Source organism: Astyanax mexicanus, chromosome 22, assembly GCF_023375975.1.
Source record: "Astyanax mexicanus isolate ESR-SI-001 chromosome 22, AstMex3_surface, whole genome shotgun sequence".
NCBI lineage: Eukaryota > Metazoa > Chordata > Actinopteri > Characiformes > Acestrorhamphidae > Astyanax > Astyanax mexicanus.
Window position 1 is genome coordinate 23094722 of NC_064429.1, and position 19814 is coordinate 23114535.

Genomic DNA, 19814 nt, shown 5'->3' on the forward strand with positions numbered 1-19814 from the left:
ACATCCTGATCATTTTATCATTTACTGAAAATTACATATTGATTATAAGTGAAATGTTACATATTGGTCCTTTATCTGAACACATCGGGTAATAAAGGCCTTGAGGGCCATTTGAATGTAACATCCAAGCATGCTGGCTCTGAATTTACACCGGAGTCAAGCTATCCGCGCTTCGGAAATTCCTTGACTCCGGTGAACTTGGCGTGTTTATCTAGTTAATAACCCAGATAGCAAAATGATGTATAATCAACGTTAATTTTTCATCGTTAATGAATTGAAACAACGTTCATCATCATAACTGATTTATTTATGCACATCGATTTTACGTTGATACAACATTGATTCAATGTTATGGTTTTATATGTATGATTTGTAATAAACTCTACTTACATTTAATCTTGTCTTGTTTGTATTCGTTTCTTATAGCCATAATTATCAAAATTATGTCTAACAACTTTCACCTAAAAGCATTATTATAGTGAGTGTTGAAGAGCTCATGAGCTTAACCGTTCAAAACCTTTAAATAAACACTGATTCAATGTCAGCATTTCAACACTAATTGATGCCTATTAGGCAATGTGAAATAAAGGTTGTTTTTCCATCATAAACTTTAAAAGATATAATGCAACCAAAAAAATTAACGCTTATTAAATGTTCTTTGCTATTAGGGAAAAGGTGTCTTATAGCAATGAGACCCAAATTGTATTGTTTTTTTTTTTGTCTTAAAAATCATTTCCAGAGCAGATTCAACCATCTTAAACCTTGTTAAACAAAACAAAAAAAGATTATACTATTTATTTACCTCCAAAATGCAAATATGTTTTTAGCCTGTCATTTAATGCAGACAATATCAGACATCAATATTTTAACCATATTTTTACAGACTCTGGAAAAGATTTGACAACTTAAAAATTGAGCTTCTTTGATTTTACCTAATTGAAAACATCTAGAATATAATCAAGAGCAAGATGGATGATCACAAGCCAAACCAAACCAAGATGAACTGCTTGAATTTTTGCTCCAGACGTGGCATAACATTATCCAAAAGCAGTGTATAAGACTGGTGGAGGAGAACATGCCAAGATGCATGAAAACTGTGATTAAAAACCAGAATTATTCCACCAAATATTGATTTCTGAACTCTTAAAATGTTATAAATTCGAACTTGTTTTCTTTGCATTAATTAAGGTCTGAAAGCTGTGCATCTTTTTTTGGTTATTTCAGCCATTTCTTATTTTTTGCAAATAAATGCTCTAAATGACAATACTTTTATTTGAAATTTGGGAGCAATGTTGTCCGTAGTTTATAGAATAAAACAATGTTCATTTACTCAAACGTATAACTGTAAATAGCAAAATCAGAGAAACTGATTCAGGAACTGAAGTGATCTCATATTTTTCAAGAGCTGTATTTGAGGGTAGTCTTTGATTGACACGCGCAAAATGAGCCACGCCCATATAGTCCTCGCCACGCCCACAGAGACCACGCCCACAGTCATCGACTTAGTATTTCTGCGTGCTTGGCGTTAAGCTCGGGTTTATTCTCGCTCCAAAGGAAACATTATGGAATTAATAATGCACGGTAAGAGAGAATTTAGTTGAAAGATACACCAGTGTAAAATTATGTATTACATTGCGGATGTTTATGTACATTTGGTTTAAATTGATCAGTAAACAGATAACCGACGCCTTTCTCAGTTTTTATAGTTTGTATTTTTATTTTGTTATATTTTAATTAGGTGGGGAAAAGCATTATACTTTAACTAATGGCATTAGATAACACTTACGTTTAGGCAGTAAAATAGCTAGGTTAACCTAGCTAGCATAATATAATTTAGCTGCTGTGTTTGTTCGTTTGATAGCCTTAGCTAACCTAGGTTAACGTTACATGTTTCAGGCATTTCCAAGTACCCCTCGCTGCAGAACCACAAGTCCAGGGGGTGGGGCTGGATCTGATCCAACTCTTCCTACGTCGTGTTTTCATTGGTCTGAAGCAGATCGGACTCTTCCCCATCCGGTTTTACTCACTCGCCTTTCGGAGTCAAGTAAACAATCACGAACGTGAAAGTAAGTTCATAATAGACACATTTTCATTTTGCTAATACTATTAATTAGTTTCGTTGGGTGATTTTACTTAATTGAAAATCTGATTGCTTCTGTTTGTTCGCCGTTTTGATTGTGTATTAATATCTGTAATAATAAATGAACATGGTAGCTGGTAGATAAGACACTCATTGGCATCCTTTATTTTAATTATTTATTTTTTATTTTGTCTTTAGGCCCTTTTTATTAAAGATAAAAAATGAAATAGTTAATATTTATATAGGAAATGTACAGCATTTTATTATGTTTGTAATCACAGACATGTTCCTTCTTTTAAATCTGTATTGTGTGATTTAAATGTGCTACGTAGCAAATAACATTTTGATCTATAAACGGTAAAAGTCTTAAGGTTGGGTTCCAGGATTTATTTGATAAGATAAAATAAGTCCTGGTCGGGAAACGTAAGCGACACGTGTTAAGTTTAACGACGAATTGAAATGCGATGACTTAAAACCAATGAAAAGAAGATATGGGTGGTCAGGAGGTCAGGCTCCACCCCTTGGATCAGATCCAGCCCCACCCCCTGGACTTGTGGTTCTGCAGCGAGGGGTATCTCGGCATTTCCCCCGGGTTCACTGTGATACATTTGTAGCTTTTCACTACTCTAAATAAAAGCCTCACTAATTTCATGCTAGTTAGAGTGATACTCTTTTAATAAGCATCAGGAATCGTTTTCAAAATGATTTGAATCATTTTAAAACTAATGTGAATATTTTTGTGGCTTAAAATATTTTCAATAGAAGTAATTTGAGACTCCGGTAAAGTTGGTTTCATATTCGCATATTCGGATTTCTTTCTTCAATAGCTTTTGAACTGTGTGTGCAAAATGGTTAATACTTATAGCTCAAAAGCTATTGAAATTAATTCACAAAAAACCTGTTGCTACAAATCAGCAAGGGTTAAATTGACCAATATCAGAGTTGTAGTATGTCATATGGGTGGGACTTGATCTAATACAACTTGTTCTGTTGTGATACCCTCAACGGTTCAAAAGCTATTGAAATTAATTCACAAAAAACCTGTTGCTACAAATCAGCAAGGGTTAAATTGACCAATATCAGAGTTGTAGTATGTCATATGGGTGGGACTTGATCTAATACAACTTGTTCTGTTGTGATACCCTCAACGGTTCAAAAGCTATTGAAATTAATTCACAAAAAACCTGTTGCTACAAATCAGCAAGGGTTAAATTGACCAATATCAGAGTTGTAGTATGTCATGTGGGTGGGACTTGATCTAATACAACTTGTTCTGTTGTGATACCCTCAACGGTTCAAAAGCTATTGAAATTAATTCACAAAAAACCTGTTGCTACAAATCAGCAAGGGTTAATTTGACCAATATCAGAGTTGTAGTATGTCATGTGGGTGGGACTTGATCTAATACAACTTGTTCTGTATCAATAACCTCAACGGTTCAAAAGCTATTGAAATTAATTCACAAAAAACCTGTTGCTACAAATCAGCAAGGGTTAAATTGACCAATATCAGAGTTGTAGTATGTCATGTGGGTGGGACTTGATCTAATACAACTTGTTCTGTTGTGATACCCTCAACGGTTCAAAAGCTATTGAAATTAATTCACAAAAAACCTGTTGCTACAAATCAGCAAGGGTTAATTTGACCAATATCAGAGTTGTAGTATGTCATGTGGGTGGGACTTGATCTAATACAACTTGTTCTGTTGTGATACCCTCAACGGTTCAAAAGCTATTGAAATTAATTCACAAAAAACCTGTTGCTACAAATCAGCAAGGGTTAAATTGACCAATATCAGAGTTGTAGTATGTCATGTGGGTGGGACTTGATCTAATACAACTTGTTCTGTTGTGATACCCTCAACGGTTCAAAAGCTATTGAAATTAATTCACAAAAAACCTGTTGCTACAAATCAGCAAGGGTTAATTTGACCAATATCAGAGTTGTAGTATGTCATGTGGGTGGGACTTGATCTAATACAACTTGTTCTGTATCAATAACCTCAACGGTTCAAAAGCTATTGAAATTAATTCACAAAAAACCTGTTGCTACAAATCAGCAAGGGTTAATTTGACCAATATCAGAGTTGTAGTATGTCACGTGGGTGGGACTTGATCTAATACAACTTGTTCTGTTGTGATACCCTCAACGGTTCAAAAGCTATTGAAATTAATTCACAAAAACCTTTTGCTACAAATCAGCAAGGGTTAAATTGACCAATATCAGAGTTGTAGTATGTCATGTGGGTGGGACTTGATCTAATACAACTTGTTCTGTTGTGATACCCTCAACGGTTCAAAAGCTATTGAAATTAATTCACAAAAAACTGTTGCTACAAATCAGCAAGGGTTAAATTGACCAATATCATAGTTGTAGTATGTCATGTTGGTTAGACTTGATATAACTTGATGTGTGCAGTCCACACCTAGTCAGTATTTTCAGCAACCGTTAGATTTCATCAAGAAATTTTTGCTTTGGTTTACATAAAGGCTCATTTGCAAAACACTAAGAGCTTTTCAAAGTAAACAAGGTATTGGAAGTAATTGATATTGTTACAACAAAGATTCAGCAAGAAACAGATAAATAAAAAATGTATTAGAAGAAAAAAAATAACATTAAACAAAAATTAGTTAAATATACAACTCAAATATTTAGACAGTAACATTTATAATTGTCCAACTTTGGTGCCACCTGCTGAAACAATTGTGCAAGTGAAGAGGTATTAGTTATATTTCATAATATTTATTTCAGAAGTAGTCACAATAGAATGTAAACCTTTTAATACTATCATTTGACAATTCTTACATGGTTTAATTACGGTTCTGTATACTCAACTAAAATTAAACAAACCAATGGTTACTACCCACCAATGACAGTATTACTATCAACAGTAAAACAGAAAAAGAAACCCTGAAAGCCCTCTGTTGAACTGCAGGTCAAATGACAGTAAGACTTGCAAAATGGGCTACAAGTGATTATTTGATAAAATATATACTCAGTTGAAACTTTGTCACAAAATCAGAATGAAATACTTTATGAAATATTTTTTAAAAAGGTTTTTTAAAAACAGTTACAAATTGAACAAAAAATGAGTGTAACCTTTATATTTTTAGATTGTTTTTAACAAAACAATTATTATAAAAAAATATTGTCAGGAACTCCTGAAGTCTTGTCATTTGTGACCAGCTAAAAACACTAAAGTACACTACACTTTCATATAATGAAGCATAAAGCATTTGCCCCGCCCATCTTCATTCGCCTTTTTGCTGTGTCGAGTAGTTTGTAGACGGTCCCTTAGCTCTCGTGCAGGTCGCGGCAGCCCATAGACGACAATGTGTTCTGTGGTTTTCTAAAGGCAGATGTTTGAGAGGGGAAAGACGTTGTAGCTGCTTGCTTTGGATGTCAGCATATAAAATAAGCAAGTATTAACCATTTTGCACACACAGTTCAAAAGCTATTGAAGAAAGAAATCCGAATATGCGAATATGAAACCAACTTTACCGGAGTTAATTTGAGTAGTAAATTGAGTCTAGCTCAAAAGGGATTTGGTTATTTGTAGCTTTTTTACGACGCTAACGTTATATTAAAGCCCCACTATTTTATATAAAAATTAGTCAGTCGTCTTAATCAATAGGCCGTCCAATTCAACCGATTCATTTCTAAGATTCACTTTAAACAATGCTAGACAACCAGTACAAGATAGCATTTAATAGAATTTTTAAGTTTGAAATTTAGCCTAAAATTGTGTAAATAATTCAACAATACACTATTTCATATTTGATTTAAGTCTTCGCAATGTTGAGGTGTTTGCATATTTGCTGCTGGTAAGGTAATTTGGAACCTTTACATTGATCCAAATCAATATTTTGAATCTTCTCCGAAGTGATTCAAATCATTGATTCGAATCTTTTAAATGTGATTCAAACCTGCGTGTTTGAATTATTTTAAGTGATTCGAATCAGTTATTTGAATCTTTTTAAGTGATTCAAACCCGCTATGTGAATCATTTTCGGTGATTCAAATAGGTGATTTGAATCTTTTTGTCAAGCAAAAACGAATCGCCAAAAGATTCGAATCACTGATTCGAACAGGTTGGGAAAAGATTCGGATCACTGATTCGAATCACTGTTCCAAGTGTTTTCAAGATTTTAAGTTTGAATCTCTTTTATTTTGTTATTAAAGATCCTTTTTTAAAAACGTTTGGGTTTTGGTTTAAACACATCCTTAATACATTAACAATGGAGATATCAACACAAAAATAGTTTAAATGTCTATAGTTTAAATGTCTATCCATTAACTTTTTACTTTTTCCCATTACATCGAATACTTTTACTCTGCTATTGTATAATTTTTAGATGTTATATGAATAGTTTTATAAGCGTTTGGAATCCTGTAAAAATGTATTTTGAATTGTTTTCAGACGAGACCTTTTATTATTATTAAAAAAAAAAACTATTTAAATTCGTTTCAGAAATGATTTGCATCCAAATGGCTTGAATATTTAGTTACAAGATTTAAATATTTTTAAAAAATCTATTTTCATCTTGTAAAAAAAAGGGATTTAAATCCTTTTAATGTGTATATTTTATGACTTGAAAATCAATTTTAGTATTTTCCAGGAGTCATTGAATCTCTTATTAGTGTGTTGACTATTTTAAAAGCATTAGAAATCTTTGTAAAATCTCTTTCAAAAGCATTTAAATAATTTTCATAAAGGATTTGCATTGGTTTCAGAATGGATTGGAATCTATTCCAACATTAATTTTAATCCTTTTAAGAAGAAATGTAAATCATTCAGATCTTTTGTTAAAGCAGATTTACTTCTTTTCCCCCCAAAATAATTTCAATCATTTTTACAGGCGGTACAAAAAACTTGAATCTTTTTTTTTTTATTATTTTGGGCTACTGGGCTACTTTTGATTTTATATGGATATTTGATTTTAAATTGCTTTCATAATTAACTTTTTTTTCAAACTAGCTTTTAGTCCTTTTCAAAAAGATTTAAGATTTTTCCAAAAACATTTAAGCTGTTTTTCTATGTGTTTGGATTTCTTTTCCAAAGCAAATTCAGAGCTTATTCAGAGTAATATTGATGCATTTGAAAAATGTTAGGAATCGTTTTCTAAAGGGCTGAGAGTGTCTTTTTAAATGGAAATTGAAATTGAAAAAAATCTTGAATTAATTTCAAAAGCATTTGTAACCCTTTAAAATGTGTTTAGATTTTTTTCAGTAGGTATTTAAATCCTTTTCAGGAAAATAACTTGAATGTTTTGGGGAAAGGGGGGGGGGGGGGGTCAATGGCAACTTGTTTTACACTGATTTGTGGACATTTTTTTATACTCAGTTAAAGATTTTGAGAAAATAAAATCAGATATGTATGATTTAAATAGTTTGTATAGTAAACAGTGTTTTAATTCTTTTGAAATGTATTTTAACATATTTATAAATTATTTAAAAATGAATTAGAGTTAGAAATATTATTGGATCAATTTAAGTTTTTTCCCTTTCATTCTTTGTGTGTTTCAGACTCTGAGACCACCAAGCACAAAGTACATGATGCTGCTGACCACAAAACCAAAGGGGAAAAAAGTACTGAGCGTTGGAGTGGCATAAAGGTAGGGTTGAAATAAATGGAAATTAATGCAGCTGTTCTGACTAAAGCAGTAAGTGTACATTTATAACCTTATTATATTAATAGAAATGAGAATGTAACAAAAGTTAAACTGGATTACATTGGCTGAACATTAGGAAGGTGAACAGGCTATTGGTATTAATAGAAGATAGACTTGAGAATGCCTTGTATCACCATATATTGTTTAAACCAGTGCTCAAATCCCCAAACAGAGGTAAAATCTTAATATCCGATATGCTTCTGGAGCAGACATTGAAATTGGGGCTTATTATGAGAATTAAGCTTCAGAGAGTTTAAATGTTTTGATACTAAGAAATATTCAGTTCTCAGGTCTTATTTTTGAAAGTCTTACTTTTTATATTCTGCTGCAATATTATTAGTTGCCACAGTAACAGAGATATCTGTGTGTGTGTGTGTGTGTGTGTGTGTGTGTGTGTGTGTGTGTGTGTTTGTGTGTGTTTGTGTGTGTTTGTGTGTGTGTGTGTGTGTGTGTGTGTGTGTGTGTGTGTGTGTGTGTGTGTGTGTGTGTGATTGTGAGATAGGAGGTTTGGGATTTACGACTCAAGAGATCATAAAAGTACTATATAAGCCTGAGCTGCTGGGATGATTGGCACAGAAGGGTCAGACAGCAAAGGTATGTGCACTTTTTAATATACTACTTAAATGCATGAGGATTGTGCATGGTTATTTTTATTTAGGTACCTGATAAACCTGACTACATGGCAAAAAAAATCCACTGGCAAAAAATAGACGAATATATGTAAATTAAAAAAAAGTATATGCTTAAATTAAGCAAAAAAATGGCAAAGAGGTAAGGAAATTTTCTTAGTAAGATTTCCTAAAATAAGCAAGTCTTTAAATGGGTTAAGTAAGATTTAAATCAAGCAAAAAATCTGACTTTTCACTTAAATTTGCAACCAAGAATCAGATGAACAATCAGATGAAAAAAATCATTTATTAGATTAGATCTATTAGATTATTTTACTTTATTTGCTGTGTATATGCTCTCATATGCAGTATTGGAAGCATTAAGATATTGAGAATAAATTCAGTTTTAAATATTGAAAAATTGTGGAACATGTGCTCTTTGCAGATGAAGCTGTTTGCCGTCATCGCTATACTCCAGTTTGGGGCTTTCTGTGCCCTTGCTGCTGAGAAACCACCAAGCAACCTGAAAAAGATCGTTGTGCAGACAACACATGCTGAAAAACGTAATGTATTTAAAATCTCTTGAGTTAAATTATTATTGACTGTTTTTATCCATAAATTACACTTTTGAAAGACAACAAATTTGTATAGATTTATTTTTTACTGCAAAGACTTCTTTTACAAATGCCATAAAGTTGATGTGCTCTCTTTCTCTCTCTCTGTTTTTGAATACAGCACCTCTTCTGAACCCCCTCATAGAGGGTAAAGTTCCAGAGCTTTCTGATAACGCTCCAGTCGTTGGCCCCCTAACACCTCCAGAGCTCCAGGAACCTGTCAGCTTCTCGCACCTGTTTGGCGACAACGTCAATCTTAACTGGACCAGCTGGGATGGCTCTCTTCCCAATGGTGCAGTTGGCATCTACAATGGGTACACCAAGCGTACCGACTACATCTGCAAGTACAACTGCGAAGCAGGTTTCTACACACCTAGCAAAGGCCCGTACTGCAACTACGCTTGGGGCAACAAAGAATACCATGCCCCTGAGTTTGAAGTCTTAGTCAATGTAGATAACTTTGAGTTTCTAGAGTGGAAGGCTGGGTCATATGGATCTGTGCCTAATTATGCTGTTAGAACTTGTGGGGGCGTTGGCATCTTTGTAGGTAAGAACAAGTATGGGCTTGGCAAGGTTGTACCTCAGTTTGAAGCCTTCTTCCTGCCTTGGGAAGGGGATGAGTACTGGTATAAGAAGTATGATGTTCTAGCCATTAACAAGGACGCCTACAGCCAGCATATCTCCCATGTAGAGTATGGTATCAATGAGGTTGAACTGTTCCATTACCCACCCGAAACCATGAGGATCTCTAGTGTCAGCAACAATGAGTGTCAGGCTGTGACCAAGACAGTGACCATCTCTAAGGTTTCTGAGGTGGAAAGCACTTGGAACATTGGACGTTCCACCATGCTTGGTATCACAGCTGGCATCACCGCCAAGATCCCACTGATTGGCACTGCTGGAGTGGAGTTCACTGGAGAGAAGACCCTGCAGTTTAACCGAGGAACTACCCTGGTAGAATCTCTGAGCCATCAGGTGTCCATCCAGCTATCTGTGCCCCCCAACCACTCCTGCTCTGCACGCATGGAGGGACGCAAGATCACTGCAGATATCCCCTTCAAAGCCAGACTGAGCCGGACATACGCAAATGGTGAGACCCAGTGGACCTCCATCAATGGCATCTACGATGGCGTGCAGATCGGAGAGGTTAGAGCAGTGGTGGACCGCTGTGAGCCTATTGCAGACGCCAAGCCATGTCAATAAATGCATGCATAGACTCATACTAAGTATGAACATTATATACTGTATATCTGTTCAGTTTGTGTATGAGGGTGAACATGATATCTTAATGTGAACCTATTTAGTTCTGAAAGACAAAAAAATAAAGAGTTAAAACAACACTGATAATGCCTATAATGTTTTAATGTGACCTGTTTTAACACTGAAATAAATGTAGCACCAACATAAATAAATGTTTGTTTGGTAGTAATCTGTGTTTCACACTGATATATGGATATGTGAATAATACCCACATAAATGTCCAAACCAATGTCAGTATTGGTTAAATTACAGTATTTTTACAAAAGATACACAATCTATACATTCATTTCAGAAAAAATCAGTTGATAGTCATGACTCATATTGGCACCACTAATGAACAGCATATGTTTAAATGTGTTAATAAGGATCATAAAGACATTGTTTACGCCCAGGATGGTCCATAGTCTTTCTGATGGTCTGACTTTTAAAGATATTCATTGATAAAGAGGTGCCAATTATGTGATGACCTATCACACAAACCCTGAAGCAGACTTTACACTGCTGTGGTCTCAAAACAAGTGCAGACAATAATTGTTGTCTTGGTGAATTTAAAGTCCGTGCTCATGTCGAACTTTGCTTTATACAATTTGGAGACAACTACACAGCGAGTTATTTGTATGTATTTTGATACACACACATACACACATTTTTCTCAATAATATTTTGATTACATTTTCCAAATACATCACAGATCAAAACATATCATGATATGACTTGAGTAGTAATTATTGAGAAGAAAAAAAGAGAACTGTAGGCATGTTTACAAGAATTTTAAAGACACATGAAAGCTGATTTTACAATAAGACAATAAAATAAACAGCAGTATAGAAGATACAGCAGTGTTTGAGGTTCACAGTATGTTACTACTATATATTAAACATTAAAATATTAGACATATAAATATGAATCAGTATAGTTCTCTAGGGCCACTTTAACTGTTAATTTAACAGTGAAAAAAACATTACAATGTGTATTATGCTCAGTAAAGTACTAATAGAATTAATGCAAAAAAACATTCATACAAGAAGTATTGGTTTTATATCTCTAAAGCTTTCCTGATTGATTCTAATGTTATAGTTATTGCTTATTATAGTTAGAGATGGTCATTAAATTAAATACATTACCATTCTGGCTAGAGGGATCTAAGAGAAATCTGAAACCAAACTTTGTTCTTCAGACTAGTTTACAGAATATGAACTAATCTAAAGCAAGACATTCTCTTTATTCAGCTTTAGAAAAAATAAGAGACTATTTTAAAATGAGAAATTTATCTGATTTTACTATTAATAGGTATATGTTTAAGTAAAGTGAACATTGTTAATTTATTCTATACATTCTTGACATTTCAGAAAATAGAAATTATTAAAATAACAAAAAAATGCAGTGCTTTCAGACCTTTAATAATGCAAAGAAAACAAGTTTCATTTTCATTTAGGAAAAAAATACTAATGTATAGAAATGTAATATTTGGTGGAATAACCCTGATTTTTAATCACTGCTTCTCTCTTCTCCACCAGTCTTTCACACTGCTTTTGGGTGATCTTAATGCTTTATACTCCTGGCACAAAGAAAACCACAATGTTAATTTTAATCAAACATATAAATACATTTAAATAGTTAAATCAGAGAAACTGAACATTTTTAAGTGGTCTCTCTTATATCTTTCCAGAGCTGTATGTTTTTTTGAATCTGTGGTTTGAATGGTGTTTTTTTTTTTTGTATATTACTGTATTAGATGCCTAAAACAGTTGCACAGTACTGTATAGTTTAAAAAAGAGGATGAAAAGCATGTGCAGTGTTGGGTACAGTTTGCTTTCAGTGCTTAACCACTTCTGATTCTTATTTAATCTAAATGTCTTCTGCAGTAATGTCAGAACCCCAAATTGTGTCCTTAAAAAAAGCGGATTAGAATAATGCCTGACCTGAATGAGAACCTAAATAATAGATGCTTACAAAGCAGCTCGGCTCCTCAGCTTGTAATGTAACAAAAAAATAGCAGAGGGAACTTTTTGTTGGATTGTTAGAAAGGTTAATTAAAAGGCAGCTGGAAACTGCAACTGGAAAGGTGTTAATTTCTTTGGTTCTATATTTTTTTTATTTAATATAAACATTAGCTGTTCATTGACATTTTCAAAAGAAAATATTGAAGAAATGAAAGTATGCTGCAGAGGTTGCATTTACTATTTTTTTGCCATCTAAGTAAAAAAAGCACTTTCTTCAAGAGTAGCCAAACATTCATAATATACTCATTGATCTCTGTATCAGCTACATCTTCTAAATGCTGACTAGAAGAATACCCAGTGGGTTGCTAGGCTAAACAATGAAAACAGTACGTGTGATATACCTGTGTATCTTCACATATTCAGCTGTTTTACCCTGACCATCTCTATGGGTAGTAGTTCATGGTCATTTAAACTTTCTGGAATTCCAGGTTACTGGCTATATAGGGACGTGCAAGTGGCATCAGCTCTTTTTTTAAGCAATGGTTAAAGGTTAAAAGTTGAAATAACAGCAACAAGTTCCTTTATCCTGTCAGTTTTTGTAGAATAATAACGCTTAATAATACTTTGATGTTGGAAATTTCATGCTATTTCTTGTAGTTTTGCACAGTAAACTAGTGACCACTGTACCAGCTCCCATTTTAGAAAAAATAAACATAAACTGACATCTGTATAAAACAGTCAATAAAAAGATTTACAGGGTTCGTACAGTCATGGAATTTCAAAATGACAATTTCCAGGCCTGAATAAGTTTTGGAAAAATTCAAATACCCAGAAAGTTTTGGAAAAGTCTTTTTATTTTTTGAAAGATTTTGTGTTTTTTTATTTATCAAGAGAGAAAAACTATTTTGAGCTAATAAAAAAATGAGTCTTGTCAGTAATTTAGCCATACACAATGGAGCTCTCAAGATTTGACACATATTTTATTATTGAAGATTGTGTCAACATTGCTTCAAGAAATTTTCTTTTTTTCATTCAAATTAATATTAGGCCTACTGTAATCAATTTTGATTATAGTTCTAGTTGATTTCTGGTTGTATTGTCCTTGTCTGCACTGATGTTTTAACATGGTCATGAACATTTGCCTCGAAGGCATGGAAATTTCTTGGTTAAAAACCAAGGTGTATGAACTCTGTATTTAAAGGATCACAGCACTATTGTACAATTATTGTACAATAATCAACGTTTCCTTCCATAAAAAAATAAGTAATCTGTGGGCAGTGGAGACAGTGACTCCCAGTAAATGCAGGAAAAACAAAATTTTAATACCCTTGATTTTGGATGAACCAATAAAAGAGCAGGTGTCCTAATACTTTTGTCCATATAGTCTATCTTTAAGCACTATCTGCACACAATCATCTCTACCTCCTCAGCCAAATCAGCAAAAGGAAACTATGATAAAATCTGCCAATCATGTCCTATATTACAAACACTGACCCACGGGTGCAGAACTTTGTGTCTTCAGATTTCATTATCAGTCATAAATACTGATAATATGCAACTCAGAGATCAGAGATCCACTTGTGTTTTTGTGTGATAAACAGTGATTGATAAAAAGGCGGCAGTTCAGTACTGAACTCGGGTTAATCTTCTTATTATACTGCAGCAGCCATCTGAGGCCCTGTCCCATTAATCACACTTCCTGTCTCAGCACCTTTGCTTGCTCATGCCCCCTCAGGTGAGCAGGGCTGTAGGATGCCCTGTTTCTTTAATTATCTCAATGGGGTGCTTGATGCATTCTTTAAGACTACTGCATTTGCTTACTATTGTTATTCTGAGACCAAGCTGTTTTTCTTTTAATTGAAGAAAAGGCTGTAAGTGGTATCAGTCGTTTTATTCATGTACAACTCTGGAAAAAAATAAGAGACCACTTAATAATTATGAGTTTCTTAGATTTTACCAAATTGAAACCCTCTGCAATATAATCAAGAGGAAGATGGGTGATCACAAGCCATCAAACCAAGCTGAACTGCTTAATTTCTGCACTAGGAGTGGCATAAAGTTATTCAAAAGCAGTGTGTAAGCAGTGGTGGAGGAGAACATGCCAAGATGCATGAAAACTGTATTTGAGGTCTGAAAGCTCTGCATCTTTTTTGTTATTTCAGCCATTTCTCATTTATCAGATTTGATCAAGAGTGGAAACACGTTTACATTAATTTTGGCGATCAGATAATACGTCCAGATTTACATTGGTTAGACTATAATACCATAGAAATGTGATGTAAACTTGTTGTAGCCGTTCACCGTAAGTGAAATAAACCAATCGGTGGGTCTGTAGTCATTACCTTTAAGAGACAGGTGCACGCTGACTTCTGTTCATTCCTGTTTTAAGAGCGCATAGGAAACTGACTGGCGTCAGGCTGTGAAGATACACCAGCAGCTTAGGGAAGAGTAAAATTATTTTATTCTTTATTCTGTTTATTGTTTATGCAAAAACTGGGTTTGCAACACTGAATATTCAGTTTAGTTTCAGTTTCAATGAATTGAAACAGCTCATCAAAACCTCAACCTATCCTTTATATTTGACAATATTTGATTAACTTACAGGTCCTTACTTATTTTTATTTAACTGAACTGAGTTTTATATTATTTCGTGCTGAATTGAGCTCAGCGCTGCGAAAGAGAGAAAGAGAGAGAGAGATTCGCGGCGCATTTTGCCTGATTTCTCTTAATTAATTATGAGTAAATATGTGGCTTTAATAGTAAGTTTATTACATGCATTTTCCTTATTTATTACAACGTTTTTTTAGAAGACAGAGGTTATTTTGCGCGCAATGCCGCGCGCTGCAAGCTTTGCTTTGCGTGCCTGACATTTCAGAGCGCTGGACAAGATTTTAACTAGCTAAATTAATATATTTTATAATTTAATACATTTGCCCTGGTGAAAAGAACCGAATGCTAACATAAAGCTTTATATTTCTGTGTATTTCAAATGTTTTATGTTTTATATAATTGAAGGGCAGCCTCAGACGCCAGGATGACAATGCGCTTTATTTTTTCAGATATAAAAGTGAATTTCAGTTAAATAATAGCACAGTGAAATAAAATAAATTTATGTTCAGTCAAAGTGCTTTTCTCTTTTAATTTTCCATTTCAAAAACTCCAGCAATTGAGTGAGAATAGGCATCTGTAAGCTACAGTTATTAAGTTATTATCTAATAATAATTTATAGTTACTGTGCAGATTTTAAAGTATATTATATTTTTATAGTTGATTGCTGAAGGCTGTGGGTAAGGTTTATTTGTCTGTGGTAAGTGTGGAGATAGTGGTAAAAGTTGGACCCCACCCCCCCCCCCCATATGTTTATTTTATGCATTTGATTCATAAACAGCAGTTTGATTCTTTGTTTCTGCACTTTAAACCATCAGTTACATTTTGTATGTAGTGGCACTTTTGCGCCAGTAGATGGCAGTGTGTGTAGTGAGTAGAGAGTGGATGTAGACCAAAAAGTAGAGTGGTAGAAGGAGAGCTCCGTGTGTAATGTGTAAAAGGGAGAAGGAGTCAATAAAAACTGCCTGAGAAATGACTGGAAATCCCTCTTCTTCTTGAGAAGTGCAACAAAATTTGGTAGCAGAGGATGGTTCAGCGTGCTGTGGACGGTGGTGAGTCTGTGGAGAAAATTTGAGCATAAAGGGCACAATGGAGGAGCTGGAGCAGCTACAGGACAAGCTAAGTGAAGTTTTGGTGCAGCTACGGCATGACCAGCTACAGGAGGTGTGCTCTGAGGCTAAGGTGGAAACTGTAAAGCCATCTAAAAAGCATACGCTGATACGATTAATAAGTGAGGAGGTTGAGGATGTTATTGAAAAGGAAGAAGAGGAAGTAGCCTGCACGTTTTTGCTAAGGCTAATAGCGAAAGCTAAAGAGGCTAGACAAAGCCAGCAGCAGTCACCGATGGTGGAAGTTAGCACAAGTCAGGATGTAGAGGCACTGGCCAACTTGCAGAGACAGTATGCAGCTCTTCAACAAAGTTTCAAAGACTCAACTAAAAAGCTTGAAGAGGAGATTGCTAAACTAACAACCAAAGTGCCAGGCCAGCCACAAGCCAATGCTACAGTGACACCAAATTGGGTTACCCCGCCGCCAGAAGTGACTATTAAGAGAGAATTCAGAATAAATGGTCAAATTGGGGAAAGGGGACAGCGAGATAAGTTGTCTTTTCCAACCTCATTCACCAGATTGACATGGGTTTAAAGAAAAATCATAGTGAATCTGAAATTATTGAGGCTGTGGTCAGAGCAGTGAGTCCAGGCCTAAGTCTGTGTGATATGTTGGAGATCAAGTCGGACCTCACCCTGTCACAACTGCGCACAATCTTACGTGGACATTACAAGGAGGACAGTTCGACTGACCTGTACAATCGCCTCATAAATATCACCCAGGACAGCAATGAGTCACCACAGAACTTTCTGTTCAGGGCCATTGAGTTAAAAGAACGACTCCTGGTGGCATCCAGAGAGCCAGGTTCTGAGGAGCAGTACAGCTCTGAACTTATCCAAAGAAAGTTTCTGAGGGCGGTGGAGACAGGACTCCTTAGCGATGGTGTGAAATATCAACTGAAGAAATTCTTGGATGATCCCATCGTCACTGATGATGTGCTTATAGCAAAAATAAACGCAGCAGCCAGTCTTGAGTGGGAACGGCATCAGAAGTTAAAAAAACAGACAAAGGAACCCAAAATCAGGGAACTCCAGGTCGAAGCCCAGTCAGTCTCTAAGCCAACAGTGGGTGCGGTAGGGGGTCAAGAACATCCAGCTACAAAAGGCAAAACAACTAAAACCCCAACCACAGTTAATCAAGTTGAATCGGAGCTGCTGGATGTGGTCACACAATTAAAAAGTGAAATGGAGGAGATAAAGAAAGTGATCCGGGAGTCACCTAGGGCCTTCTACAACCCACGAGCAAGCAGAAGGCGGGGCTGCCGGAACTGTCGGGAAGACGAAAAAGGTGAGCAGTGTGACCACTGTTTCCGATGTGGGTTGAGTGGTCACTTGTCTCGCGAATGCCGGACAGGAAGACGGCCAGGTAAAGGAAATGGACAGGTGGACATGGCCGCCAGTACTGTCAGCACCACAAGTCTAGCACCACCTACAGACACCAAATCCAAAGAGGGGCAGTGTCAAGACATGTACAAATTAATCACCGACAGTATCCAACGGTTAGAGGAAAAACTAACTGCTCAGACTGATTAGTGTTAGTCTCCTGTCCCCTACACGCAGCGCACAGTTGCTCAGTCTAATTGGAAAAAAATACATCATTAATTGCTTTCTGAATGATGTAGAGACAAAGGCGTTATGGGACACAGGATCACAGGTATGTCTCATTAACGAAAATTGGAGACAGGAGAACATTCCATACACCACTGTCAGAAATTTAGCTGAGTTGGTAGGAACAGACGTACTGGATGGTAGAGCCGTCAATCAGACACAGATTCCATTCTCAGGGTGGGTGGAGGTGACCTTCAGGCTGCCTACCGATAGGTCCCAACCCATAGAACTCCTCGTCCCAGTGTTATTGGTGAATGGGGATGGGGTGGCGGATCAGCCTATCATTGGGTTCAACGTGATTGAACAGGTCCTTAAGATGGGTATTGAACCCCCTTATGCCATTAGTGAGGCAGTGAGTGCCGCTTTCTCTTTTGATTGTCAGAAAACAGAGGTTTTTCTGAAAGTTATGCAGAACCGAGATGATGTGCTGGGGGAAGGCTGTGTTAAAGCAGGCCGTGAGACATTGACTATCCCAGCTGGACAAACAAAAGCCGTGAAGTGTAGTGTTAGAGCAGTCGCACTCCCAGACATTGAGGGGGTATTATTTGAGCCAAGCCCACGTACCCAGCTACCTGACGGGTTACAAATCAGAAGTGGAGTGGTATCACTGAAAAGTGGAGGTCGTTCTATGGTCACCATTCCAGTAATGAACAGTACTACACGTGACATCCAGTTACCAGCCAGAACCATACTTGGGGAAACACAGAGAGTTAAGACCATCTATCCCGCAGATCTAAGACCTGCTAATGGCAGCCAAGGAGACATCTCTAGTTTGAACAGTATAGACCAGGATAAAATAACAATTGGGGAGAAAAGTGGTAAATTGGAGGACAGTTGGGAGCCCCCAGTCCCTCTTGACCACCTCCCTCCAATGCAACGAGAGAAAGTGAAACAGCTCCTAAAAGAGGAAAAACAAGTTTTTGCTCGTGATGAATATGACGTCGGGAACATTCCAACTCTCAAACTAAAAATCAGACTGAATGACCCCACTCCTGTTAAAAAAACATACATCTCAGTCCCTCGGCCACTCCATAAAGAGGTAAAGGAATATTTGGAGGACTTGTTAAATAGGGGCTGGATCGCAAAGTCCAAGTCGTCATACTCCAGTCCCATCGTCTGTGTGCGGAAAAAGGATGGAGGCCTGCGGTTGTGCTGCGATTATCGAGAGTTGAATAGGAAGTCAATCCCAGATCGACACCCAATACCCCGCATTCAAGATATGCTGAACAGTCTGAAAGGGAGCGCCTGGTTTTCAGTACTCGACCAGGGTAAGGCATATCACCAGGGCTTCCTGGAAGAGTCCAGCCGTCCCCTAACGGCATTTATTACACCCTGGGGCCTATTTGAATGGGTGAGGATTCCTTTCGGCCTGTCCTCATCACCGGCAGTGTTCCAGAGGTCAATGGAGGAGTGTTTGTGGGGGTTGAGGGATGAAATTTGTCTGCCTTACCTCGATGATAATCTTGTGCATTCACAGACGTTCGAGGACCACCTTCATCACTTGAGAGAAGTTCTGCGCCGCTACCATAACCACAGGGTGAAGTTGACTCCCAGGAAATGTGAGTTATTCAAGAATCAGTTTCCTGGGAAAATTAGTCACCCAAGAAGGTTACACTATGGACCCCGCTGACATTGCCCCAGTGCAGGCTCTAAAACAGCAAAAGCCCTCCACTGTTGGCGAGTTAAGGAAGTTGCTAGGATTCATCTCCTATTACCGCAGCTACATTCCAAACTTTTCACAGATAGCAAAGCCCCTCTATGACCTGTTGGCCAATGACAATAAAGGAAAAGAGAAACAGAAACAAACACAGCAGAAAAAAAAGAAAACAAGGGAAGGAGGCCAACTCTCATCCTCCCATGGAATCATGTGGTTGGCAGAGCACCAGCTTGTCCTTACCGAGCTCATTGACTTTCTCTCACAGCCCCCGGTGTTAGGTTATCCTGATTTTGAAGAGCCTTTTATAATGCACTGTGATGCTTCACAGGAGGGGCTTGGAGCGGTCCTATATCAGCGACAACAGGGAAAGTTGGTGGTTATTGCCTATGGCTCCAGAACACTGTCCAACCCTGAAAAGAATTACCACCTCCACTCAGGCAAGTTAGAGTTTCTTGCCCTGAAGTGGGCCATATGTGAGAGGTTTCGGGACTATCTATACTACTCCCCAACATTTACTGTCTATACTGACAACAACCCTCTGACATATGTGCTCACCACAGCTAAGTTGAACGCAACAACACAGAGGTGGGTGGCTGAATTGGCCGACTTTCAGTTTGTGATTAAGTACCGCCCGGGAAGAGCCAATAGGGATGCGG

The 19814-nt window shown here is 36.7% G+C and overlaps 1 protein-coding gene across 2 annotated transcripts; it reads left to right on the top strand.

Annotated features, from left to right (window-relative positions):
- Window positions 1-1497: 1497 nt before the first annotated feature.
- Window positions 1498-10386, top strand: LOC103027322 (natterin-3). 2 transcript variants are annotated; one of them, XM_007253846.4, is made up of 5 exons: window positions 1498-1581; window positions 7607-7695; window positions 8255-8346; window positions 8806-8923; window positions 9096-10386. In XM_007253846.4, exons 4-5 carry the CDS (start codon window positions 8806-8808, stop codon window positions 10175-10177), a joined length of 1200 nt encoding a protein of 399 aa, XP_007253908.3. In that variant the 5' UTR covers window positions 1498-1581; window positions 7607-7695; window positions 8255-8346; the 3' UTR covers window positions 10178-10386. The 2 variants fall into 2 exon arrangements, with proteins under 2 accessions (XP_007253908.3, XP_022523356.2); XM_022667635.2 differs by lacking the exons at window positions 1498-1581; window positions 7607-7695 and having other exon boundaries at window positions 8251-8346.
- The last annotated feature ends 9428 nt before the right edge of the window (window positions 10387-19814 follow it).